Genomic DNA, 27,904 nt, shown 5'->3' with positions numbered 1-27,904 from the left:
AAGGAATCCACTGATAGTGTTCATAGGACAGATCAAAAGACTCCGTGTTTTGTTTAAAAATCTGTCCTTTGTTTCTCTGATTGTTGAAGAGAAATTGGTTTGTGTTTGTCTAATACTACATAGTGAGTTTTTACACATGGACAGGTAATTACATCTGTTTAGTAAAGAAAGTACTTTAAAGAAGGATGTAAAATGCACATCTTGATCAAAAGCTTGATGGGAGGAGAGATTTTGCAGCACTTCCCATTAGATCTTTAAAGTGACAACTGTTCTTCTCTTTAAGGAAGAATTTGCACAATTGGGGGGCTGCTGTTGTGAAGTCTTGACTCCTAGCCATTGCTGACTAAATGTGATACCCAGTTGGCCTTTGAGCTCATAACAACAAGACAAGATATGAGGGCCTCAGACCGGGCATGGTTTCATAGGTTACAATTAGGCCTTGAAGCAAATTGGCATCAAATGTAACTGGTGAAGAATTTATTGAATTTACAGGTGCCTCCTGGTGTCTTTAGCAAGGTGTCTTTAGCATTATTCTGCACCAGTTGAATTTTCTGATCTACCTTCATGTAGACTTCATGTCACCTGTGTTATGGAATATTATGACGTTGTAATGTCAACCATTACAGAAATATAGACCTTAAAGGCAGTAGTGGGCTTGTGCAAAAGGGAGAAAACTCAGCTTTTTAGTTAGATGTGAAATAAAGCATTTCACATAAGTAACAGTGCTATCTTGTTTCTCAAGAAGCAGGAATGGACCCATAAACACAGCCTGATAGGGAAGAGCCACAGAGGTTTTAATCAGTCACAGGCAGGCATAACCTTTCCAGACTGTCTTGTTTTCCATAGCAGCATATCCTCCATCTTGTCTTGATTCAGTTTCAGGCCATTTCCCCCTATCCACTTTCCCACAGCTTCCAGGCATACTTTACTCAAGCAACCAGAAATAACTCTCTTTGTTCTGAGAGTGTTTAAGGACAGAGCTGGGTGGCATCAGCATACTTATGACACCAGGCTCTAAAACCAGGGGAGCCTCATCAGTGATATGTTATACGTGGGGAGCACTATTGATGTTTACTGCAAAGTTAAAAGAACCATTCATCCAGGATCATCATGGGAAACATCTGTATTCTGTAATGAATTGTATCAGAACAATGTTGACTGGCATTTCAAACTGGCATTAAGTGTCACCTATTGCAAATAAATGAGTTATGCAAAGAGATAGGATAGCACTCTTTTCGAAAAATGGTAGATAACACAGAGAGGAGAGGGCTTGTGTTGTTTCAGTACATTCAAGTAAGGAGGGCATTGATTAAAAAAAATACCAGAGTCTTCAGGGGAGTCCAGAAATGGAGGATTTATTAACATCTTTGAATGCAAGATGAGTAATTAGAAAATGGTATAAGCTGCTTTAAAGCAAGAAGTAGGCAAGCTTGTATTTTAAGCAAAAGCAGGGAAAGAGATGTAGGAGTCTTATTCGAAGAAGAATGGCTTTGCAAATATATAATTAAAAATAAGGTCGGTATAGCTTTGTAGGAGATTTACTACTGCAGTTTTGATGACATTTCCTTATCCCACTGAGATTTTAAAAAAGATGCCTTGACTAATACTGGAGATGTCAAAAGTTGAGGCCAGATAACCTTTGCTTTCATATTTCCGGCCACGTCCAGCTGTTACAAGTTATCATACAAGGATTTTTATATAAACATAACTAAACAAATGGTTTAGTTCTCCCATGTAATTCTAAAAATGCATTATTGGGAATTTAAAATACAAGAGAGCAAGGTACAGTCTTGTTGGCTTCCAGTTGGAATAGGTGTAGCTGGAGCTTGGAAATCTGCCAAAGTGCCCTCGTTGTTTGTTGGATTGGTGAAAACAACAGACAAATGTTTCATTTATTAAATTGTATTATTATAGAACAGATGAAAAGAGGGAAGATTGTCTAACAGAGAATTTTGGATGCCGGTTGTGGACTCTTTGAACTTATGAGTTTGGATTAAAGGACAGCTTTATACTGCTTTCATCATTATAGATTTATACCTTTCTAGTGAAAACAAGATATATATTTTTTAAAAAATACATGAATCTGCAGAGAAGGGAACAATGGGTGCTACTTGACTTTGATAATGGACTGGACAAGGCCCAGTAAACTGAAAATGAATCCAGATAAGATGGAGATCATGCTGTTAGGAGGATCATCAGACCGGTTAGAGGGAGACTTACCTGCCCTCAATGTGGTTGCACTCCCCCTGAAGGATCAACTCTGCAACTTGGGGAGACTCCTGGACTTGGCACTCTCTATGTGGGCGCAAATATCATCTGTGGCCAGGACTGCCTTTTATAAACTCCAGTTGATAGCCCAGTTGTGCCCCTACCTGAATAAGAAATGCCTAGCAACAATGGTTCCTGCACTGGCAGTCTCCAAAATAGACTGCTGCAACACACTCTACATAGGGCTGCCCTTGAAATGGTCCTTTAAAATGTAGAAACATGTTGGACCACCTACTCAGAATTTGTAAAGGTAATTGGAATGAATAATCGCCATACGCCTCTTTTTAATATGCTGTTATGTTGTTGTTTTTCCTGTTTCCTACCAGATTCTCCCACGACAAACATGTGGCTTGTTCACACATACCATATTCTATAATGAATACCCTGGTGGCTCAAGTGAACTGGATAAGATCATCAACGGAGGCGAGCTTTTTTTAACTGTGCTTCTTAACCCTGTAAGTGCCACCTCAGGGAGAAATGGAAGGACCCTCAAAGCACATAGAGCCTCTCCATTGTTATTATTATTTTTACGTGGTTAAACTGACGGACAACAGAAAGGAAGAACATGACATCAATGGTACAGCAAGATCACTAAGAGGAAATCCGCTGACTGACAGTCTTTAGTATTATCATGAATAGGGTTATAGGCAGTTCGAGTAAAATTTTCTAAAGATTGTCTTCAGTTTAATAACTAAGATTTTGGATTTATTTATTCATTAGATTTGTATACCACCTCATTAGTGCAAATCACCATTCTGGGTGGTTTACAGCATAATAATAAAACACGACAAACAATGTGATTAAAAGTCAAACCAATAAGAGATAAAATTGTGCTACGAGAGGTGTAATTTCCAAATAAAAAGCAGTGTACAAGGCATACAAATCAGGCAGAGTTGCATTGGAAGGCCTCTCTGCAAAGACTGTTTTCTAAACGTTTGGAGGGAGGGAGTTAATAAGTTGCAACATATGTAGCCAAATCATAGTTAGAAAATAAAATTTGCATTTTTAGTTAATTGGAATGTTATCAGAATCTTGAAGGGTTTCCATTAAAAAGTTTTCTTCAAATTGGAAGGGGAAGCATCATCTACTGAAATTGTTTGGAGATGACTGTTAGCTCATAAAAGATGAGATGGGATGCTTTAAGGGGATGCATTTCTGTAAGAGGTACTAGCTACAAGCATAGAGGGGTTGAAGAAGGGATGTTTGTCCTGTGTACTGCTATTGTAAAAAAGGGAGGACTTGGATGTGGGAAATAGATTTGGAAAAAAAAAGTTAAGCAGAATTGGTGATAGTTGAAAGCTAAAAATGGAAAATCCATTTTTAGATATAGGTTGTTGGTCATCATCTCTTGGATACAAACAGGATGGACTTTCTCCATCAAGGCCAAGTTGTAAGATTCCTTTACATTCCTGTTTAATTGTTGACAATGGATTGTAGACTTTGTTCCAGCAAAGCCTTCATGTGTTTTCATCTTACTCATGGGTGGGTGTAACCCATCTTCAACTCCTGCCATGTTTCCCGTCCCTGCTCCCTACCCTGATAAATTGTTGCAGTGCACACTAGAGCAGGAATGGTAACCACCTAGAAGCCAGTCTCCAATTTGGAAAGGTTTTCAAGAATTACATTCTAGTTGTCAAGGGTGTAATGGGTGTAGAGCATAACAAACGACAGGTGGCAGGGATAGATGTAATTTTTACCCATCTGGAAGTTTTTCACTAAGTATACAAAGTTAAGCTCAGACATATACATACTCTGGAGCAGGACCCAGTGCAGCGTATTTCTAGTCTTTTAAAATTGCCTCTTATCTCTTACCCTATCTCTAATCAGTGATGGAGGAAATAACAGCAAAAGAACTAGCAGATGGGAACCACTGCAGGCTGCATCTGGCCTGAAAATCCCTATCCTTCCCCTAGATAGAACAGGGGTCTCCAAACTTTTCAGTGGGAGAGCCATGTCATATATGCTCCACATTTTTGAGGGCCAAAGGAACACACACCCTCCCACCTGCCGCCGTGCCCGCCCACCTGCCGGGCCGGATAAAAAGATAAGATGTGGCTCACAGGCAGTAGTTTGGAGACCCCTTCCCTAGGAGATGGGAATTAGGGCTCATTATTTGACCTCGGGGCTTTCTCGTAAGATAGTATCCTTTTGGCTAACAATGTTGATTACCTTTTCTCCTGCTCTCCCCCATCCCCCAACTTCCCTCACCCTTGGCCTCCAGATCAGTATCTTCATGACTCATCTCTCCAATTATGGGAATGACCGCCTGGGTTTGTACACCTTTAGACACCTGGTCCACTTCCTCAACTCCTGGACTAACTTGAAGTTGCAGACACTGCCACCAGTGCAGCTGGCACAGAAGTATTTCCAGATATTCTCAGAAGAGAAAGACCCTCTCTGGCAGGTATGTACTGACAGTCTTCTTGGGGCCTGACGAGCCGAGTGCTTCCAAATAAATGTTCACTGTGTCACCTGTTTAGCTGTTCTGAATCAAGACCAGGTATCTGTTGGGTCATGCAGCACTCCTTGTTCAGTAGAAGAGTGAAGAACGTAAGCAGACAGAGGTGGTGTATGCATGCAGCCGTACTTAAATTGCTTGCCTCTTCTGCTGCTTTTTCTCTTTTTCCTGTGTGGGCTGCATATCAAATCTGCCAGTTGATGGCACCTGTAGACCCCAAAACCAGCTGACACAATCTGTTTTTGACAGATCACTGCTGTGCATTGTTTAACCTCATAGATTTTTTATTGTTATTTACTTGTTTAAAATACTTTTGCACTGTCTAAAAAAAAATGGTCCAAAGCATTATGTCCACGTTTTTCTTCCAATTTTATGATGTGGAAGGCAGTAAACTCTAAAGTTACTGTGGAATGCAGAAGGTGAAGCAGACCTAACATACTGGCCCCTTTCTTACTAGCTGTCATGGGCATAACTTACTGCTGGCCTTTGAGGGAACTGTCCAGCATGAAATCCCTGTTTCCTGTAAGTGTCATCGTTGATCCCCCAACACCACCTTGCTTTTCAGGATCCCTGTGAAGACAAACGCCACAAGGATATCTGGTCCAAGGAGAAGACCTGTGACCGCTTCCCCAAGTTGCTTATCATTGGTCCTCAGAAGACAGGTGAGCAAGTCTAGCTTACTGATCTATGAAATGGGCTTGAAACCACCCATCACTCAATGTTAGTGCAATATCCTGAAATGACTGGTGGGAAGAACAGCTTCTTCTGGCGCAGAAAGAATAGGTTTTTCCCATCAATGGAAAGACAGTGGCCTGATCTTGACTAGTTAGTTGTCTGTCATCAGTAATTAATAGCCAGTCATGATTGGTATGTGTCCCTAAATTACCCTTGGTCTTTAAATATCAACTAAAACATGGAAATTGTAATCATCCCTGCTACTTCTAGTTTTTTTTTTCTGCACAGTTCTTTAAAGTAATATGCTGGGCACTCAGAATTAGAGAATTACAGCCAAAACGTCAGTATAAATCCACGTAGTTAGTCAAAGCTGAGTTAGAAATATAGGGTTCAAGTTGAAGATGAGCCTTGGTGTGTGCCTTCATATACATTTTCTGCCCCTGAGATGTTTGCACTTAAAGAGTCCACTTGCACACAGAGTGGATTGAATGACAGCCACAATGCCTGCAAGTAGGGAATAAGGGCTGGTGAGCCAAGTCTTGAGACTGTGATGTAGGAAGAATATAAGAACACCTGGCTAACACCCAGTACATTCAGTTTTAAGAATCTGCTTGCTCTTTTGAGATCCAACATGGTCACAGAGTCTGGAATACGGACTTTTTGCAGATGTAAAAAGAAAATACATTTTCAGCTCTCGTTTTCTTTCCTTTGCTGTATAAAGGTACGACTGCCCTTTATCTGTTCTTGGGGATGCACCCTGACCTAAGCAGCAATTACCCTAGCTCAGAGACCTTTGAGGAGATCCAGTTCTTCAATGGACATAATTATCACAAGGGGATCGACTGGTAGGTTTCCCTTTGCATCCGCAGGTGCATGTGGGATGTAGAGCATGACTTATAATGACACTGAATAAAAGACATGTTGCAGCTGGATAATTCCCCCCCCCCCAGTTGCTTTTGTTGTTGATCTTTGTACATGTAACAGATGCCTTGTAAACAAGGAAGAAACTTTGATTCTTCTTCGTAGTCTCTGTGAATGCACATCAGTGGGCTTAACTGCACGTGTGCAGTCAGTCTAGGAACCTTCGAGAGCTGAGCTAAGGTCGTTTGGCAGGAGCTCCACCTGTTTAGAGGGTATGGTCTGCCCATTCCATCCCCCTCACACACACCTCTGCTACTGCTGCTGGTGCGAGAATATCAGATTCTTTCTGTATGACCTGATAATCAATTTTCCAGTGCACTATCCTTCACCCTGACCTCCATTTTCTATACATGATGGTGTGGGGAATCTGCCCGGCAAAGCGTATTCGTTGGACATCTGAGAAATAGGAAATCCTCTACGAGGAAGGCTTATGCCTACAAGTGGAGCATTTTCCAGCAGCATCTTGGTCATTCAGCAGTCCAGCTTGGCCCCGTGTTCATTCTGTGAAATCCTTCAGTTCCTCCTTTCTCTGAAAACGAAGGGCCTCACAATGTCACCCCCTCATGTTTAAATTTACCTACCATCTCAGCATATGTGCCGCACGGGACAGGCGATGATGGTTCACTCATCCTCACATCCATAACTTCCTTAAAGGCCTTAATAACCTTTCCCCACCTAACCCCCTTCTATCCCCAAGTTGCGACCTGTCCCTAGTTCTGTGGCAGCTGACTAAAGTGTGAGTGAACTCTGTCCTCATAACTGACCCACCATATTGCTCTTTCTCCATATGGATAATGTGATTCTCTTACTGGATCTTCCATTCATGCCAAAAGCGGCCTCTGGTTTTCACATGGCTCCAAGGATCTCCCTTCCTACTCTTTACCTGACCCCTTCCACCGCCTCTTGAATATTCTGTCCATACGCTGGATGTTTGCAGGGCCCTCGCTTTTAGTGTTCAAAAACTGAAATAGTTCTGCCCATTACAGCAGTTGTTTGTTATGCCTTGAAGAAGAAGGGCTCGTTGGTCACCCCCTCCCCCCCCCCCAAAAATTTGCCAAATTGGGTTGTTGATGCTATCAAGCTCTGCTACCGGCTAGCTCTCATTCCACTCCTCAGATTAGTTTCGGGCCACTTTATCAGAGCCACACGCAGGCAAACACTCTTCCTCAGGTTGTTCCCCTACCAGACATAAGCAAAGTGGCAATATGGAGCCGGCCCACCACCTTCATGAGGCACTACTGCCTGGACATGAGGGCTCATCTGAATCTGCATTTTGGCAGGGGGACTGCCATCCATCATGCAGTGACATATGCCCACCTCCTTAAGGTAGTCTTGTTACTCGTCCTCTAGTGTGTGTTTATTGAGACCACAGAGAAGAACGGGTTGCTTACCTATAACTGTGGTTCTTCAAGTGGTCATTTGTGAACTCAGCACAACCCTCCTCCCCTCTCAGATGTTCTTGTCTTTATAGCGGACTGAAATTGAGGGGAACAAATTGGAATGGGCAGACCACACTCTCTAAAGGAGGCAGAGCCTCTGCCAAAATAAATTAGCTCAGCTCTGGAAGGTTCCGAGACTGATTGTGCAGTTAGCCCATTGATGTTTATTCACAGGTGACCCCTTGAAGAACCACAATTACAGGTAAGCAACTTGTTCTTTATTTCTTTATTTCTTTATTTCTTTATTTCTTTATTTCTTTATTTCTTTATTTGTTTATTTATTTATTTATTTATTTATTTTTAATAATAATAATAATAATAATAATAATAATAATAATAATAATAATAATAATAATAATAATAAATAAATTGTGATAACAACAGTATAGTAAGTTAGCAAAGCTGTCTGTGCTGCTTTGTCCTGACAGACATGAAATGCAGAACTAGTTATGCATGTTTTATCTGCTCTCAATGGTTACATGATTCCATGATAAGATTTTTTTGGAAAATTGAGTTATACCATGCGCAGAGAAAAAGTATATTGTACTGTGTTTTCCCGAAAATAAGACAGGGTCTTATATTAATTTTTGATCCAAAAATACATTAGGTCTTATTTTCAGGGGATGTTTTAATTTTTGTCATGTACAACCACCTACATTTATTCAAATACAGTTGTGTCACCTTCTTCTGGTGGCTGCGCAATGGTGGAGGGCAGGGTTTCACTTAACTGGGGCTTATTTGGGGGTAGGGCTTATATTGCAAGCATCCTGAAAAATCATACTAGGGCTTATTTTCAGGTTAGGTCTTATTTTGAGGAAAACAGGGTACCTATTGTATATTGCACCCCACCAACACAACAGAACTGTTTGTCTAATCCCATATGTCTGTTACCTTGCAAAACTGGTGGTGCTTAATAGTAGATCAACCCCGTCTTATCTCTGATGAGTAAGGGTGGATCTGATTGAGAGTCAGCTTTCTTTACTGTAAACAGCAGCTTTATAAGCCGTTGATTCACAAGTGTTCTATATTAGTTGTGCAGGAATGTCGTTCGTGCAACTGGTATGAGGCTGACATTCTGAAATGGATCCTCTTTGCACAGTGTTATTTTGGTTTTGTTGTTGAGCCAAATTGTTGTTGTCATTTCTGATTTATGGTAACTTCTTGAATTAATGACCTCCAAAAGGTCCTCATAAATACATATTTTTGTTTGGCCTGGAATATTTCTGAAAGAGGGAACCTTTTATATGGCTGATTCCTTGATCTAATAAAAGCTGCCTTTTTGTCTATAGGGCAGTTGCCATTAGAGAGGCACTAAAACCATTTATTGTCTTTCCTTCCTGCTGGTGGCATTTCTTAAGGTATATGGAATTTTTCCCCATCCCTTCCAACACCACTTCTGACTTCTATTTTGAGAAGAGTGCCAACTATTTTGATTCGGAAGTAGCACCCAGGCGGGCAGCAGCCTTGCTTTCCAAGGCTAAAATAATCACCATCCTCATTAACCCTGCAGATCGGGCCTACTCTTGGTACCAGGTAGGTTGCTCTGGGTTGGGTCTGTTTGTTTTGTTTGCCTCTTGTCTTAAAGGATGGCGGATTTTTCCTAGGACATTGATTAGTGTTTTTAATAATTATTTGACAGAAGGAACAATATTCTTGCTCTGCTTTGTTTGATTTTTGCTCCAAAAAATGCAGCAGGGCTTGTTTTCAGGGGATGTTTTATTTTTTATATATATACAACAATCTATGTTTATTCAAATACAGTCCTGTCATCTTCTTTGGGTTGCTGCACAATGTTGGAGGGCGGGATTTCACTTAACTGGGGCTTATTTTTGGGGTAGAGCTTATATTACGAGTGTCCTGAAAAATTATACTAGCGCTTATTTTCAGGTTAGGTCTTATTTTCGGGGAAACTGTATGTTTACATATCGTATGATCTAAAATTGTGAAGGGAAAACACACACACACACACTGTTGCAGATAGGCAGACATCCATGCAACACAGGAAGTGCAAGAATGGATGTTGTTGTTCCTTACACTGTTTCTTGCTAATGTGCTGTTTTTTTGAATTCTTGTGTTCAATTAAGAAGAAATTAACCTGTGAACGCAATCTGACTTTTTGCACTCTACCATTTCTCAATAAGTGCATTGCCAGTTGGAATACTTATGTTATACTTTAGAAACGTCTATTACATTCACCTAGGGCAAATTTGTATTGAAAATTCAGTATCCTATTTGCTTTTTATTTGTGGTATTTTAAGAGGTGATTGAACATGAAACCAGCCATCCTCATGGAATCATGTTCAGAAAGACTCTGCTTTAGGTTACAGATGCCATTGCAGTGAGCAAAACAACTTGTGCATTACAAAGATGAGTACTTCTTATTTTGGAGACAGAATACAAACTTATGGTGATTTCACTCAATACCCACGTTTCCGACACTGCATATCAGATTGCAGAATGTCATGCTGCGGATATTTTCTGGCATCCCCAACTGTTTCATAAAATTGACAGCATCAGGGATTTTTCTGTTTTAGAATAGTTTCCTTCGCATTGTAAAAAAGTGAACATGGTGGAAGGTAGCAACAGTGTGTAGGATGGAGAAGTGTCTGACAGAGGAGATCATGCAATTAAAATTTGGTTCTGAAGGAGACTTAATGACTTCCTTTTCTTCCTACATTTTTTCCAATTCCTTTTTAGTCTGCAAGTTTTGAATAGTGAAGTTTTATTTTGGCACTGTTCGTTTTGAACCTATTTATACCTCGTGGCGTAGTGTTTAAATCGCTGTACTGCAGCCAAAACTGTGCTCACGATCTGGGGTTCAATTCCCAGGTAGCCGGTTCAAGGTTGATTCAGGCTTCTACCCGTCCGAGGTCGGTAAAATGAGTAATCAGCTCACTGGGGGGGGGGCAATGTGTAGCTTGCATAATTAACTTGTAAACCACTCAGAGACTGCTTGAAGCGCTATGGGGCGGTATATAAGCAGCATACTTTGCTTTTTGCTTTTATACGTTAAAAGCTATTCCCATCATATCTTGTTACTGTATGGAACCTGGATAAGGGTTTCACCTATAAGGTGCAGCTATTACATGTGTTTATTTTATTTTATTTTGTATCATTTGTAGGCTGCTTTTCTCCTCTTGAGAAAAAGGTTAAAACAAGTGCTGATAGTAAAAACACAATAAATAAAAAATGAGAAAACAAAGTAGAATCTTCTCTAGGACTGCTTGCCTATGAGTTCATGGTTAATGGATCAACAAAATTCAGGTCAGATTGTAACCACACTGCAGTTAAAAAGCAACTTTCTAATTCATGCCTATTTATTTTGCAAAGAAAAGAGAAGCAGCATCAGAATTGCTGCATGAGCCCATTATATTTTGTCAGTCAGATTTTACCTCATAAGGTGTTTGTGTGGATAAACCTGGAGGGGGAATAACATTTACCTCTTTGGAGTCAAGGCAGACTATAATGAAAAAAATGGAAAAGTAGCTTCCGAAGCAGAAATATGTCATCTCCTCACATACTGACTGAGCTTCAAGTAAACACACTGAACAAATCAGGATTTCTTAGATATGTGCTTGACCAATAACACCAGTCAGAATTCTCCTTAGAAGCTCACACTTTACTTGTGATTTACCAGATCAGCAGGGGCATAATCACTTCCTAGTTTATAAATCAAAGCAAAGTAACTTCTTACAGAGCCCCAAGGAAGCTCATACATTTAAAAACTTTAAAGAGGCAGGATTGCAAAGGCAGCACTCTGGAGCCCTTTAGTACTGCCTTAGCTTCTCCCACAGAATCAAAAGGAAGGGAGGGAATTTAAGGACACAGTGTTCTATCCACCATGGAGACTGAGTTCCATTTTCCCTTCCACAACTACTCAAAATCCAACTTTTCCCCACCCACTCACCTCAGAGGCATGAACCTAACTCAGCAATTATTGTTATCCAGGAGGTTGGAATGCAGTGGAAGAGACAAGGGGAAGAGAAAATTAGAATTTGCTAGGGAAGGCAAACCAGAGAAGGTCGAAAATGGAAAAACACACAAGTAGGAGTTGGAAAACACATACTAAGTGGGACGTGGTGGCCCTGCAGGTTAAACCGCAGAAGCCTCTGTGCTGCAAGGTCAGAAGACCAGCCGTCATAAGATCGAATCCACACAACAAAGTGAGCTCCCATCACTTGTCCCAGCTCCTGCCAACCTAGTGGTTTGAAAGCATGTAAAAATGCGAGTAGATAAATAGGGACCACCTCGGTGGGAAGGTAACGGCATTCCGTGTCTAGTTGTGCTAGCCACGTGATCACGGAAACTGTCTTCGGACGAACGCTGGCTCTATGGCTTGGAAACGGGGATAAGCACTGTGCCGTAAAGTCAGACATGACTGGACTAATTGTCAAAAGGAACCTTTACCTGGAAAACAAAAGGAACAGGAATAAGTCAAGTATTAATGGACTCTGATTCTTGGTGGAGAAGCTGAGGTGCATTACAAAATCCCTCCATTCTGATGTACAGTGGTGCCCCGCACAGCGAGGTTAATCCGTTCCGGATTAACCTTCGCTGTGGGAAACATCGCTGTGCGGGAGGGAAAAAGCCATAGAAACGCATTGAACTTTGTTCAATGCGTTCCTATGGCTTTCAAACTCACCGTTCAGCAAAGTTCCTCCATAGACGGCAGCCATTTTCGCGCCCTCCCCTCGCAGAACGAGGGCGCCAAAATGGCTGCCATCAGCTGTTCGGCGGGTCAAAAATGGCTGCCGGAACAGCCGAAAGGGCCCGGGGTGCAGCGTTTTCGCGCCCTTGGTAAGCAAGGGGAGCGCGCGCAAACGCTGTCGGAAGCCCCGAAATGGTTGCGCGCAGCCATTTCGGGGCTTCCGCAGCGTTTTCGCGCGCTCCCCTTGCTTACCAAGGGCGCGAAAACGCTGCACCCCGGCCCCTTTCGGCTGTTCCGGCGGCCATTTTTGACCCGCCGAACAGCTGATCGGCGGGTCGCAAAGCGAAGGTCGGTAAGCGAGCCGCTTACCGACCTTCGCTCTGCAATTTTCGCCCATTGGGGCCATCGTTGTGCGATCGCTTTGGCGATCGCAAAAGCGTCACCGTAGAGCGAATTCATCGCTCTACGGTGCGCTTGTTGTGCGAGGCACCACTGTATAAACGCATCCTCTGTTATATTTTCGAATTTGTTTTTGCCACAAAGACTTAATTCCAGAATACATGCAAGCCAGAGAAAAAAGAAAATTGAGAATGGAACTTCATAATTAAAAAATGCTTATTCTCACTTATCATCACTATTGACATCAATGCTTAACTGTGCAATATCACACATACCTGCTCAGAAATGTGCCCCATCAAATGAGTAACACCAAGTGAGTACAAGATTAGAGCTAAGTGGTGGCGCTGTGGGTTAAACCGCAGAAGCCTCTGTGCTGCAAGGTCAGAAGACCAAGCAGTCCTAAGATCGAATCCATGCGACGGAGTGAACTCCCGTCCCTTGTCCCAGCTCCCGCCAACCTAGCAGTTCGAAAGCATGCAAATAGAAGTAAATAAATAGGTACCACCATGGTGGGAAGGTAACGGTGTTCCGTGTCTAGTTTCGCTGGCCACGTGACCACGGAAGATGGTCTTCGGACAAACGCTGGCTCTATGGGTTGGAAACGGAGATGAGCACCACCCCCTAGGGTCGGACACGACTGGACAAATTGTTGAGGTGAACCTTTTAAAAAAATCAGTTGATAATTAGATCACAGTCCCCTTTTGGGTGAGTAGGGACTTCACATTCCCCTTTTGGGTGAATAGGGACTAAATTATTTTTGTATACATCCAGAGACTTTCTTCCCTCCCTTTTCATCAATCTACATACTAGGTCATCACTGTGATTTAAAGTATCCATGTAAACCATTTATTGAGTTTGGTTATTACTCATACAGCATAGCAGACTTTTAAATAATGCCTTGTGCAGGCTCGTAGTTCTTCACAGAGAGATTTACATTCCCAGCAATACTTCCTAGAAATGTTCCAGTGAATATGCAGTGTCCTGCTGGACAGTAACCTTGTTTCTATTTTTTTTATATAATTCAAACTTTCGTAGACTGCCCTATATAGCAAAATCTCAGAGCAGGTTACAGAGCTGTAGAAAACAATTTCGAAACATACGATGTTTAAACAATTTAAAAGCATTTTAAATTTTTTTAAAAGAGGACACATTAAAACATTGAAATTATTGCATTGAAACCTGCAGAAACCACAATTCTCAGCCTCCAAAAGCTCTCGTAAATATGTCTTGACTGGGCACCCAAAACAAAACATGAACTGGCCTGATTTGTGGTGTTTTTTGTTTGTTTTTTTGTTCTGCTTAATGGTTCATTTCATGCCCATCTCTATTCCTGACCCATTAAAAAACTATATAATTTAAATGAGGCTCTTAGGCCCCAGCCTTTGTGCTATGTCTTACTTTTTCCTTCACTAACATGCCCTGAAACTCGCTCCTTCTTTCTCTCATAGCACCAGCGAGCCCATGATGACCCGGTTGCCCTAAAGTACACCTTTCATGAAGTGATTACAGCAGGGCCTGAGGCTTCCTCTCAGAAGCTCCGGACGTTACAGAACCGTTGCCTTGTGCCAGGCTGGTATGCTACACACATAGAACGGTGGTTGAATAATTTCCATGCCAACCAGGTAGGGAAGATGATTAATGTTGTGGATTTCCTTTTAAAAAAGGAGAAACCAATTTATGCCATGTAAACAGTCAGATGTTGGTTCAGATGTTTGCTGGTAGCAGTACTCTTTTTCTTTCTTTCTTTCTTTCTTTCTTTCTTTCTTTCTTTCTTTCTTTCTTTCTTTCTTTCTTTCTTTCTTTCTTTCTTTCTTTCTTTCTTTCGATAAAATAGCAACCCATGTGAAAATGCCTTCCATGCTGATGTGCTGCATTACACTTACAATGAATGCAAGTAAAAAAATATTAAGGGGATTTAAATATTGGAAAGTTTAACATCCTTTTTGTATATATTCTTGGGCAATAAAAGGGACTCCTGTGAGTTCTTTCAAAAATCCTACTTCAGGCCACAAAATAAGAATATCTTTCTGGCTTTGTGCACCAAGCACCTAGCACCTAAGACCCAGGTTGCTGATGTTCCTGTGTTGGTTAGGGTTTTAGAAACTTGCATTGCTAAATTAGCAACATAGATGCATACATAATCACATGCTCGTAGTGATTTAGCCTGCTGTTCTTGATGGAGGCTAGATTTTCCTGACTTCCCAAAAGCAGCATTATCGTCTGCCTTTAATGATTTTGTGTAGAAGGTGGGAAGCAAAGTGCATGAGCCACAAAGATACTTGTGTTCACTTAAAAAGCCTGCACTGTAATCTCCATGTAAAATCTCTGTTCCAAAGGAACATGTTGATTTGATGTGTGCAGAGAAGAGGGTAAAAATAGAATCAAAAATTTTCCCCTCCCTAGTACACAGCGGTTGTATCCTTCATAGGTTTATCTGAATCCTCATTAATCTCAGTGAATATACGTATATATGTATTTGAGATGGACTGTAAGCATTTTATAGAAAAACCACAGATGGAATGTCAACTTTTCTTGTTGGGATCATTACAGAGTTAAATATTAGGTGTTTCTTATCTCAAGTCCCCCAGTGCTTCATGTTGGATACCACCAGCTGTCTTTTCTATTGCATTATATTTTGTGGTGTTTTTTTTTTTTTACATGAAAGTATCTATATTTCACTCTGTTTGCATGTGGAAGGATTACTTCTGGCACTTTTAAGAACATCAGCATCTTTTAAGTTAGGTTCATATTATCCGGTTAGATCATTTATTTTGTAACATACAGCAGCCAAGATTAAGAAAACATTGTTGTTGTTTTTAATGCTATTGACCTGCCCTGTGCCCTTGGTTCTCAACTGAACAGAGTTTAGGTGTGTTGCTTCCATCTTGTTCCAGTAAATGAACAGAATCTAAGTCACTGTTTCTGCTTTGCTCCTTCACCAGTGTTGTGAAAAGGAGATGAACCATACATACCTCTGGTTGTCCAACCGAAAGCCTGTGTTTTTGTTACATATTTGATTGTGCTTTGAACTATCAATCAAAGGAGACACATTTATAGTGCATTTCTATTTTATTTCTCTTTTTCAGATTCTTGTTCTGGATGGCAAGCTGCTACGCACAGAACCAGCCAAAGTGATGGAAACAGTCCAGAAGTTCCTTGGAGTGACAAACATCATAGATTACCACAAAACTCTAGCGTGAGTCCTTCCCATTCTATTCTCTTTCAGCCTGCTGAGTATGACCAGTTGGCATCCGCCTTGTGGTGTTAATTTTTCTCCCTTGCCATTGAGGAGTCGAGAACTTACCTTAGGATTGGTGTCCACCCCCTTGGGTATACCCCTGGGTGTAAAGAAAGACAGCTCGGAAACCTTGAAACCTCTCTGCCCAAGCAGTAGGGTGGCATGCAGTAATTATGGATGGACGAGAAATAAGCACATTCTGACCTTGTTTCAGTAACAATAGGGCTTCTACAGAAATGTAACTTACTTATTGTTTCTGTAGCAAATGCACAGAATATGTCAACCACTTCCTGTGTTGCATGGATGTCTGCCTATCTGCAACTCTGTGTGTGTGTGTGTGTGTGTGTGTGTGTGTGTGTTTTCCTTTCACAATTTTAGATCATACAATATGTAAAAATAGTTTCCCCCAAAATAAGACCCAACCTGAAAATGAGCCCTAGTATGATTTTTCAGGATGCTCATAATATAAGCCCTACCCCCAAAATAAGCCCCAGTTAAGTGAAAACCCGTCTTCCACCATTGTGCAGCAACCAGAGGATGATGACATGACTGTATTTGAATAAATGTAGATTGTTGTACATGCAAAAAATAAAACAAAAATAAAATAAGCCCTACTGTGTTTTTTGTAGCAAAAATCAATATAAGACCCTGTCTTATTTTCTGGGAAACATGGTACCTGTGCATCTGATGGCAGGTGACTAGACTTCTCCACTGCTTAGAAAGCTTTCCCTTGTAGGAGGTGATGTGGGTGTAAATACTGGGACTGGGGTTGAAGTATTTGTCCCCTGCTGTTTGCCTTCACCAAAACACATTCCCTAGTACCTCTCCTCCATTGGCGCCTGAGTTCTTTGGAACCAAAGATTACCTTTGTGCATGATCTAGAGTGGAGAAACAATGGATGTGGCTCTGGTTAAGCACCCCCTTGCCCGTCATTCTTCCATTCCTAATCAGCCTTCTTCCCAAAGGCGGAGAGGATGCTGAGCTAGTGTTTGATGTCTTTGCAAGGGCTTAGTATTTTTATTTGGGCCTTATAGAATTCACTGACTCTTTCTCACATCTAACATTGTAGGCGTGAGGACTCAGCAGGGTTATTGCCATGATTAATATTGCTTTGTCCGACATATATCAGTGTCACTTAAAAGAAAAAAAAATACATTTGGAAGCTGGCTTGAAAAGTAAAAGTAAAGGGACTTTATAAATCAAATGTTACTACATGCTTTTATGGAAAAAGTACTTAAAATAAAAGGGCACATTAATATTTTTTATAAAAGCTGGATTGTATTGTGTGTGTCAAATTTTTCATGCAGGGTGAGAAAAGCTCCCAAATTGAGAATAAGAAGCAATCTGAGACAATTTTGCATTCACTGCTTTAAAAAGAAAAGAAAAAAGAAAAGAAACAATGTTGTAAAATTAGTAGATTGTTAAAAGGGGCATATCTTAAATTTCGTTCTTTCTTTTCTCCTTCCTCCACCATATGTATGTATGTATGTATGTATGTATGTATGTATGTATGTATGTATGTATGTATGTATGTATGTATGTATGTGATTGATTGATTGATTGATTGATTGATTGATTGATTGATTGATTGATTGATTGATTGATTGATTGATTTCTATACAACCCATCTTGTTAACAAGGCTATTATGGGCGGTTTACAAATTCCACAGCATCATAAACAACAATATGGAACAAATGATTGAATGTCAAAATTAAAAACAAAGTACAGCAACAGCAACAAGTCAAATGATTAAAGTAATAAAAAGGCATGGTGGAGGGGTTGAAGATGTAATTGTTGAAAGCACCACTGTATTAAGATGTTCTATAATCCGTAAAGGCCTGTCTGAACTTCCATGTTTTTGATAGTCTCTTAAAAGTTCCCACTGAAAGGGCCAAGCGAATTTCAGGCAGGAGACTATTCCACAGTTGCAGAGTGACTTCCGAGAAGGCCCAGTTTCTGGTCGTCACTTTCCAGGCCTCTCTTGGGGTCAAAACTCTCAACCGCCTGGCTTGGGAGGATTATGACCTTCTTAGAACTTTTCTCTGTGGCAAAGCTTGGAACTGTAAAGAATATAGACAATATTATGATAATGGGATAAATCTGTATGGTTTCTGATAAAATGGGACTTGTACCGATGGTTGGTTTCTATACCTTGCAGTCTGTAACAGTGCCTTGTGTTTATAAAAATGGCCAAATTGCAAACAGAAGGACAGGTGTAATTTTGGTATCATTGTTTGCTCATCCTTTTTTTTTTTCATTGTTGCAGGTTTGATCCTAAAAAAGGATTCTGGTGCCAACTACTAGAGGGAGGGAAGACCAAGTGCTTGGGGAAAAGCAAAGGAAGGAAGTACCCAGAGATGGATTTAGATGTGAGTATTTGACTGCTTTCTGGCATGAGACATAAATTCCTCTCTTGTATGGCTTTTTCAAGTTAGTGCTGTGATTACTGACACAGCTGTTGAATTGGCTGGTCTTCTTAGTGGTGCAAGAAGCATCTCAGCATGGGAAGCATCAGCAAGGGCAGTCATATGAATTCTGAACACAAGATGATGCTCAGGTGGTATGAATGCCAGGGATGGGACTTTCATATTTTAAGAACATCCCCTGCTATAATTTGGTGAGAAACCCCCAGGCAGAATTATGGGAATGAAAGCCCTCTCATCTCCCTGCCATTCTGGCACTGTTTCGCCATGGAATGGGGAGAAAATGCCCTGCCGCACTGTAGGAATTGTAAGGATGGCCCAATCTGGAAAAGGTGCGTGGAAGGGCTAGTTCTGATGGAGGCTGTCCATTCTTGTGACTCCCACACTCTGGCAGGGCACTTTTCTTCCCGCTCAGTGGTGAAGCAGCAGCAGAAGAAGAATGGCAGAGATGTGCAAGGGCCTGCTCTCTTTCCTGATGGCTCGAAAGCTTTGACTACCCTAATTCAGCCTTTTCACCAAATTATGGGATTTGGAAGTCCTTAAAAAAATGAAAGTCCTGTCCCTAATGTGTGGTTCGGCTAATGGGTTTTCTAGTCACACAAACCTTCATAGGTGGGCGGTCAGGTTATGAGGAGCCCTGCTCATGCGATCCCTGTATCCAGAGGCTTATCACAGGTGTGCAGCACCTGATTAACTAAAATCAGCTCCTGTGTAAGTGTAATTCTACTGGTTCTATAGGTGCAGTGTTTGGGTGTGGTTTCCTTTCGGCTGAAAGAGATTCCAAGCCTTGTCCTGGATCAGTGCATCACACAACATTAGGTCTCCAAGTGTTCTTGGACTACAACTCCCCAAAATTCTGGCCAGCACAGGTATTGCTGAAGCTTTCCGTGAGTTTTAGTCCAAGAACATCTGGACACCCAAGGAAGGAACTACTACTCTAGAGAAAGCATGAAGAAGCCCTTAAATGTATTTATTTATTTAGATTTCTGCCCCGTCCAGCTAGACCAAAGATCTACTCTGGGCAGCAGAATAAATAAACCTATGGTCTTGCAAAATAATAAAAAGAGGTTCTTGGCAAAGCGGAGACCGTTTCTCAGGTTTTTGTGAGGAGATCCTGGGTAGAAACCACAGACTGAGTGGCTGCTTGAACAGTGCCCCCTCACCACCCAGCTTCCCTTGGAAAGAGCAGGCTTGGTGGTTGTGGTACCTCAGGCAAGGATGGATTTCCCATGTATCGTCTTCCCCCAAGCCTCTTTGAAAGCTCTAGAAGACACCCGCAGTTCATTGACATCACAGTGCTGCTTCCCCCACCCCCTGATCATTGGAGTAGATTTTATTAGTCCCTCTCTATGGTCACATGAAAGGATGTGGTGGCGCTGCAGGTTAAACCGCAGAAGCCTCTGTGCTGCAAGGTCAGAAGACCAAGAAGTCGTAAGATCGAATCCACGTGACTGAGTGAGCGTCCGTCACTTGTCCCAGCTCCTGCCAACCTAGTAGTTCGAAAGCATGCAAATACAAGTAGATAAATAGGGACCACCTCGGTGGGAAGGTAACGGCATTCCATGTCTAGTCGAGCTGTCCACGTGACCACGGAAACTGTCTTTGGACAAATGCTGGCTCTACGGCTTGGAAACGGGGATAAGCACTGCACCCTAGAGTCAGACTTGACTAGACTAAATATCAAGGGGAACCTTTACCTTTACCTATGGTCACATGGGAAGGAAATCACTGCAGTGTAAAGATGTGTAAGAGATTGACCCCTAGCCAAGAAAGTGCCTTTACCAGCCTCTTCTGCTCTGTCATGGGGCCCTTGATAGGCTAGTAATGGGTGGTGGTAGTGACGGAGATAATTCTCGTTCCCATGAGTGTCCTGACAGACAAGTAACATATACCTCATTTGCAAAGTTTCAGTGTTGAGGTGTGTGTTTCTGTTCAGCCTTTTCTATCTTGATATTTGTTTAGTTCTGATAGGAAGTGTTGGTTTCGTGTTGTCACAGGGACTTTTCACTGTTTTTTCCCCTTTTTTCCTGCTCCTGTTGCAGTCAAGAGCATTCTTGAGAGACTATTACAGGGACCACAATATAGAGCTATCCAAACTACTGTATAAAATGGGCCAGACACTGCCAACATGGCTGCGGGAGGAACTCCAGAACACTAGATAGCCACTTCTTTTCTTCCTGTATTGAGCAATAGTAGAATGAATCCCATGGGGAGGATCTCAGACCTGTACACCCAGCTAAAATGACGTGATACGGTGTGGGATGCACAACCAGGGAAGAAGCATTTTGAGCAATATCTATTCAAGATTGTTGAGAAGGAAATGGGGAGGAAAGCCCACCACAATTAACACTGGAAGAAGTGTTAGAAGAAGAAGCTTGGAAGAAGTCACTCTTCAGAGACCTCCTGGAGCTCATGACATGCTACACCCCCCCCCGGGGTCAAGTCAGCCTTACAGCCCTCTTCCTGTTTGCCCAGGAGCTGTGCTTCCTCGCTTGTGTTGAAGTTGCCTCCTAGTCTGGAATGCCACTTTCTGGTGAAGAGGATTCATGAAGGATCTGCTCTTTCTCCATACTTCAATCCCAACATCTGACACAGTATTACAGGTGGCATTTTGGTTGTGGGGGGGGGGGGAGGGCAATGAGACAGCAAACTAGGGGCAAGGGGTTTCACTTGATAGTTGTTGCACCAGGTGAGCTTGAAGAAGGACAACACAAGTGGTATCAGCTTGGAGCCAGTGGGGCTCCTGCTGCAAAAGCATGGACTTGTGTATGCAAATATGGACTCAGACCCAGAATGGAGTGAGGTGGTGTTAATGGAATAGAGTTCTTAGCAAAAAGAGATGTTTTGGTTTTTTTTTTTTTTTATACAAGGTGACTTTGAAAGACTTTGATGCTGGCAATATTTAGATTCATCTGGATGGAATATTTGTTTCCATCTTATTGGGGGGGCATATTGGGGAAAGGGAGGGAAGGAAGATGGGTGGGATTATGTGGCTCTCTGACAAAGTGCTGGGCAAGACAGCTTGCTCTAAAAGGTTTCCTTAAAACGTCCTCATCACGTGGCCTGTCTGCATTTTTAACCAAGCGAGGTGGCTCCTGTGGTACGAGAGCTGGTATTCTAATTGCTCCCAGCGCACCCACCCTGTCAGCTTGGAGCAGGTATTCTAGCAGACACTCCAGCCGTGGGCTAATGTGTGCCAAGGAAGATCACTTAAGTACATCAGACCTCTTGAGCACCATGACAACAGTATTTTAGTAACTTCATCCTTTAGCTTTTTTTTTATTTATTTATTTTTTTTTTTTTGTTATTTGATGCCAGGGTTTTCTATTTGGGGCTTTTATTTTTTTCACTTTCTTCATTAACACAGAAAAGTGGATTTAACTGGTCTGCTGTCATGACATCCATCTTCTATATATTAGAATAATTTTTAAAGGATGATTCTGCTGCTGTCACTGTTTAATGGAGTCCTTGCTTCCACTGTTTCCATATGGACCTTTGACTGAGTAGCTTTGTTAAGACAGCAACGGTAGTTGCAGATTGTATGTATATAGGCTGTTGACGGTAGTGTCATTCAGATATACAGCTAGCTGTGAGTGTTCTCCCTCTTTTGGAGCCAAGTTGACAAGTTAAAGAGAATCACAAATCATTCTGTCATTTGGTTTATTTAATCTTGCTTGTGGATTCAAAGAAGTCCAGTTCAGTTGATGCTGGAAAGCCTGAGGTTGGCAGGGTGAGGATTTTTTAAAAAATGCACCTCAGTGGTGAGATTACGGCACTAGAGCAAAGGCTGGCCTGGTTCATGTTCATTCAAGCTTGAAGAGTTCCAAAAACAATAACCACGATGGTAAAACAGATGAAACACGTTTGTGGCAATGAAAATCAAGAACCAAGTGGAGGGTGGGGTATAGTTATCTCATTGGTTCATTTTTGTACCCTGGTTTGTGGGGTCTATTGGAAAGAATACATGATGTTTTCTGGCATAGATGAGCCCCCCCCACTCAAAAAAGGGGGGTTATTTCCCCCTTTTCAGGGCCTCCTTCGTATGAACTACCATTTGATGACTCCGTCACACACCTTCTTCCCCTGACAATGGACCGGAGCACCATCTCGTGGATGAACCAAGAAATGGCGGGTGCCCTTTTCATCTTTTATTCATTGTGCTCCTTACATATGGAATATGCAGCTGGTGGAGAAGCTGTGGAGAATTGAATTGGGGATGGCGGAGGGCCATTCATGCTGAGATAATGCCTCTTTCTTTTTCTTTTAAAAAAAAATACAGTATTTCACCTGTGGCCTTTCTACATCAAGATGTTTTCAGTTGGTAAAACAGAATGTGCTGGTCATGAAGAGAGTCTTTCTTCCCAGGCACCGAGTGTGTGCACTTCCTTTCATTATATAAAACAGCATAGCAGACATTATAAAGGCAATGTCATGGACATCCAACATACACCAAGGGTGAGCAAGTGGCAGGAGGATAGGGCAACGATTGCTGATTTGTTTCCAGGCACTTGTAGACAAGGGGTAACCCCAGCACAGGAAACTCAATAGTTTTTCACTGTGTGAAATGAGAGCTTGGAATGGTTATTTGATGAACTACAGTCCCAGAATTCCAGAGCCAACCTGCCTTGCCACCTTGGGTTCTGGATGTTGTTGACTAAAGAAACCAGCTTTTCCTACCTGTGGCTATAAGGTACGGGAACAGCACATGCTATCCCTTCCAATTTAGAATCAGCTAGAATCAAGGAAGACTTGGGTGCTAGAATGTTATAAGTAAAAGGATTCCACCACTTACGAGCTAAGTAAAAAGATTGTGTGGGAGATACTGTGGACATTTCAATACAGAGGAGTTGAGAAGAGTCTTTCATATATTTGTCTACCAGGGATAGGCTTCTGTTTGTAAAACTTTCTAGGAGAAGGTGGCATCAGGAGAAGGCAGCCCTTTTAGGCATAGCATGGTATTGACCTGCTGCAGCTTTTTGCCCTGAAACAGGTTAAAATCTTATCCTGTTAAGCCATGACTTTAAGGCAAGAGACAGGCCTGGTGGAAAAGCTTCAGCAAAATGTTGTCCTTCCCTTTATTGGTAGAATATTTTTAACATCTGAAGAGCATCAGTCACCTTTAGACTCAAAGTCCTGTTACTGACCCCCAATTCTTACTTTGTCTGCTGCCACAGTGATCAAACCACAAGTTTAGATGATAAGGTATATGAAGGATGCACATGATGACCCTTAGCAGAAAATTTAAGATATTGCTTTAAGAGGTAATCTGCAGAGGATGTATTAGCTGGTGCCCAAAAGTACATGCTCATCATGAATTTTGTGATTATCAGGATGCACCACTGTCTGTATCTTTCTCAATATCAAAATGAAGTATGGAACTTCTATAAATAAATTCTGGGCTGAGTTCCTAGAGGGTAGCATTTGATAACATGTGGCATTGTCACATTGCCAGAACGACAAATACAAAAAATATCTAACCATATATGCTCGTTCTCTTAAAGTATTAGGTTGGACTGCTCCAATATGCTGGTGTGTTTTAACCTTGCCATGTTTTTGGAGACATTCGCTTTTCTACTTGGTCAGCAACTGTAACAAGGCACAATCCTCCCTGGCTGAGCAAATGTCACCGAGAACACATATCAAGGTCCAGATGTTAAGAAGAATACATTTTGATTTGTTTTGGATGGGTTGTTTCCCCCTCCACTGTTACGTTTGCATGAGATTCTGTATGGTTTCCCATTGGAAAGGGTGTATTTTCATGGTGGGAGGGAAGAAAGGGGAGGGAATACTTTTGAGAAACTGTCTCCCATATTTTTAATCTGTACTTGAACTCATTTTGGGTTCAGAAAACTATGTCACTAATGTAAAGTCCTGTTGAACTAACTGCTAATAAAATGGGGTTGTCTGTTTTTTAAAAAACTAGTAATGTGTGGCCTGTTTATCTGGGTGGGTTTGTTTGGCTCAGAAAGGGAAGAGGAGATAATTACAATTTTAAGGGCTTAGGGAGCAAGCCAGCAAGCCTGTGTTTATACAACATGTTAGGGCTTCACAAGGGCTGCGATCATATAAAAAGACTTCTATGGCCTTGAATGAGGAATTGGTATTTGAACAAAAACTTGGGCAAGTCAGAGCTGGTGGTACTTCCAGCTGAAGTGTATTGACAACGTGTGATAATGTGCTAATTCAGAATTGGGGTGGTGGTCATCAAATCTGCCTTGAGTTCCATTAAAGTCTTGAAATATTATTTAAAAATTATAATAATCTTGTAGAACAGCAGAGCTGGAAGGAGCCCTATGGATCATCCTCTCCAGCCTTTGTCAAGGAGGCAAAGTGGGAGAATCAAACTCCCAACTTCTGGTTTCACAGTCAGAGGTCTAAACCACTGAGCACTATCCAGCAGTTCTGTCATGTCATGAGATGAGTTCACTGAAAAGTTATGTGCAGCTCCGTGGTGTACTTCTAATCTAGCAGAGGAACAATCCTGTTTCTTTCAATTGACAGAGCTTTTTTGGCACAATACTGGATGCACAGAAAGCAGTCTATCTGTACATTCAGCATTAAGTCAGATGGCTAGGGTGGAGGGAGACTAAGGTCAGACATGCTTTGTAAGAACTTGCTGGGATTCTCATATAGTCAGTAATGCTGGGACCACTAAAGCCAGAGATATTGTACTGGCATAATGATTACTAGAGCAGTTGCATGATTGACAATAGCAAGAGAGGGATTTCATTTTTTTAAAATCCAGATACAGCAGCAGCATGTGAGTTGTGTCAGTCTAGGACCTTTACTCATCCCTGGAGATTGGAGGCTCACATGCACAACTGATCTTATATAAATACCTGGCCACTTCTGTTTTTTAAAAGGGTCCTTCATGGCCGAAAACAGACTCAGAAGCAAAGTTTGGGGGGGGGACTACTCCCCCACAGGCTTCTGAAAGCATTTAGGATCAATTTTCTTTAGGGTATGGAGTCTTCATTTGACCTGTTGGCCGTTTCGTTCGTTTAGTCGTGTCCGACTCTTCGTGACCCGATGGACCAGAGCACGCCAGGCCCTCCTGTCTTCCACTGCCTCCCGGAGTTGGGTCAAATTCATGTTGGTTGCTTCGCAGACACTGTCCAGCAATCTCATCCTCTGTCGTCCCCTTCTCCTCTTGCCCTCACACTTTCCTAACATCAAGGTCTTTTCCAAGGACTCTTTTCTTCTCATGAGATGGCCAAAGTACTGGAGCCTCAGCTTCACGATCTGTCCTTCCAGTGAGCACTCAGGGTTGATTTCCTTTAGAATGGATAGGTTTGTTCTCCTTGCAGTCCAGGGGACTCTTAAGAGTCTCCTCCAGCCCACAATTCAAAAGCATCAATTCTTCGGTGGTCTGCTTTCTTTATGGTCCAGCTCTCACTTCCATACATCACAACAGGAAAAACCATAGCTTTGACTATTCGGACTTTTGTTGGCAAGGTGATGTCTCTGGTTTTAAGATGCTGACCTGTTGGCCAGACCTTACTAACCCCTGAAGTACATGCACTGAAGATTAAACATTATTATTTTGTTTTTCATTCCAAGCCCGAAATAATAATTTACATTTCACTGGGGGGTTTGCAATGCTGGATAAGCTAATGAAAATGGATTTTTATAATGAGTAGTGAATTAGAATAGGCATGTTCATGAAGGCATTCTCCCAGAAGATGGCAGCATCTACTTGGAAAAATAAACACAGTGGATAGGCCTGAAGCAGCTTGTAGCATAACTGTTCTTGCAGTGGATTAGCGATTAGGGGCTGGATGGATGAAAGAGAAGAATGTGGGTGTACCCACATGTAGCTGCCAGTTTGTGCGAAATGGTGTCCTAAATATTGAAGGAATTTTGCTGATACCATTTTAAAATGTTAGTATGGAAATTACCACAAGTTTATCTTGTTGCTCTTTCTCTGATTCCATGCTGACTTCCATGTGATTGCGTTTAAAACAGCATTGATATGACTGGTTGTGGAAACAAATAATATTACGCACTGGCTGAAATCCTGCTGCTCATCATGGTCAGTCATAACTGGAGGAGGCCCAGTGACGCAGTGGAACTTATTGTGCAATGCTCTGATACAAATATAGAAACAAAGATTTACCAAGTTCTCACTAATTCAATGAATCTACTGTAGTTGCTATTCTTAGGAAGTCTGCATTCAATTTTCTGTAACTTTCCCTATCTCCCTTACAAATAGAGAAGGGAAGGGAAACAAAATGCAAGGGAGATAGGGAAAGTTACAGAACATTGAATGCAGACTTCCAAAGAATAGCAAGGAGAGACCAGAGGGCCTTCATAAATGAGCAGTGCAAAGAAATAGAGGAAAATAACAGAAAAGGAAAAACCGGAGATCTTTTCAAGAAAATTGGAGATAGGAACATTTTGTGCAAAGATGGACATGATCAAGGACAAAAATGGTAGGGACCTAACAAAAGCAGAAAACATCAAGAAGAGGTGGCAAGAATACACAGAGGAATTATACCAGAAAGATCTGGATGTCCTGGACAACCCAGATTAGTGTGGTTGCTGACACTGAGCCAGACATCCTGGAGAGTGAAGTCAAGTGAGCCTTAGAAAGCATGGCTAACAACAAGGCCAGTGGAGGTGATGGCATTCCAGTTGAACTATTTAAAATCTTAAAAGGATGCTACACTCAATATGCCAGTAAGTTTGGAAAACTCAACAGTGGCCAGAGGACTGGAAAAGGTCAGTCTACATCCCAGTCCCAAAGAAGGGCAGTGCCAAAGAATGCTCCAACTATCGTACAATTGCACTCATTTCACACGCTAGTAAGGTTATACTCAAAATCCTACAAGATAGGCTTCAGCAGTAGTAGACCAAGAACTCCCAGAAGTACAAGCTGAATTTTGAAGGGGCAGAGGAACTAGAGACCAAATTGCTAACACACACTGGATGATGGAAAAAGCCAAAGAGTTCCAGAAAAACATCTACTTCTGCTTCATTGACTACGCAAAAGCCTTTGACTGTGTGGACCGCAGCAAACTATGGCAAGTCCTTGAAGAAATGGGAGTGCCTGACCACCTTACCTATCTACTGAGAAATCTATATGTGGGACAGGAAGCAACAATTAGAACTGGATATGGAACAAATGATTGGTTCAGACTTGGGAAAGGAGTACAACAAGGCTGTATATTGTCTCCCTGCTTATTTAACTTATATGCAGAATACATCATGCGAAAGGCTGGACTGGAGGAATCCCAAGCCGGAATCAAGATTGCTGGAAGAAATATCAACAACCTCTGATATGCAGATGATATGGCTCTGATGGCAGAAAGTGATGTGACTCTGATGGCAGAAAGTGAGGCGGAATTAAAGAATCTTTTAATGAGGGTGAGAGTGCAAACAATGGTCTCAAGCTCAACATAAAAAAATCCTAAGATCATGGCCACTGGTCCCAT

General features: G+C 41.8%; 1 protein-coding gene across 1 annotated transcript in view; it reads left to right on the top strand.

Annotated features, from left to right (window-relative positions):
- Window positions 1-24,389, top strand: part of NDST1 (N-deacetylase and N-sulfotransferase 1) — a 36,591-nt gene extending 12,202 nt beyond the window's left edge. Inside the window, exons 6-14 of the mRNA XM_020806794.3 lie at window positions 2,595-2,723; window positions 4,490-4,672; window positions 5,292-5,388; window positions 6,123-6,246; window positions 9,120-9,294; window positions 14,257-14,430; window positions 15,895-16,004; window positions 18,314-18,416; window positions 20,513-24,389. Of these exons, the coding sequence (XP_020662453.3) occupies window positions 2,595-2,723; window positions 4,490-4,672; window positions 5,292-5,388; window positions 6,123-6,246; window positions 9,120-9,294; window positions 14,257-14,430; window positions 15,895-16,004; window positions 18,314-18,416; window positions 20,513-20,632 (1,215 nt within the window). The 3' untranslated portion in view covers window positions 20,633-24,389. The remainder of the gene's footprint in view (window positions 1-2,594; window positions 2,724-4,489; window positions 4,673-5,291; window positions 5,389-6,122; window positions 6,247-9,119; window positions 9,295-14,256; window positions 14,431-15,894; window positions 16,005-18,313; window positions 18,417-20,512) is intronic.
- Window positions 24,390-27,904: the final 3,515 nt, after the last annotated feature.

The sequence above is a fragment of the Pogona vitticeps genome, chromosome 2 (assembly GCF_051106095.1).
Source record: "Pogona vitticeps strain Pit_001003342236 chromosome 2, PviZW2.1, whole genome shotgun sequence".
Taxonomy (NCBI): domain Eukaryota; kingdom Metazoa; phylum Chordata; class Lepidosauria; order Squamata; family Agamidae; genus Pogona; species Pogona vitticeps.
This window is presented reverse-complemented; position numbering and strand designations above follow the sequence as displayed.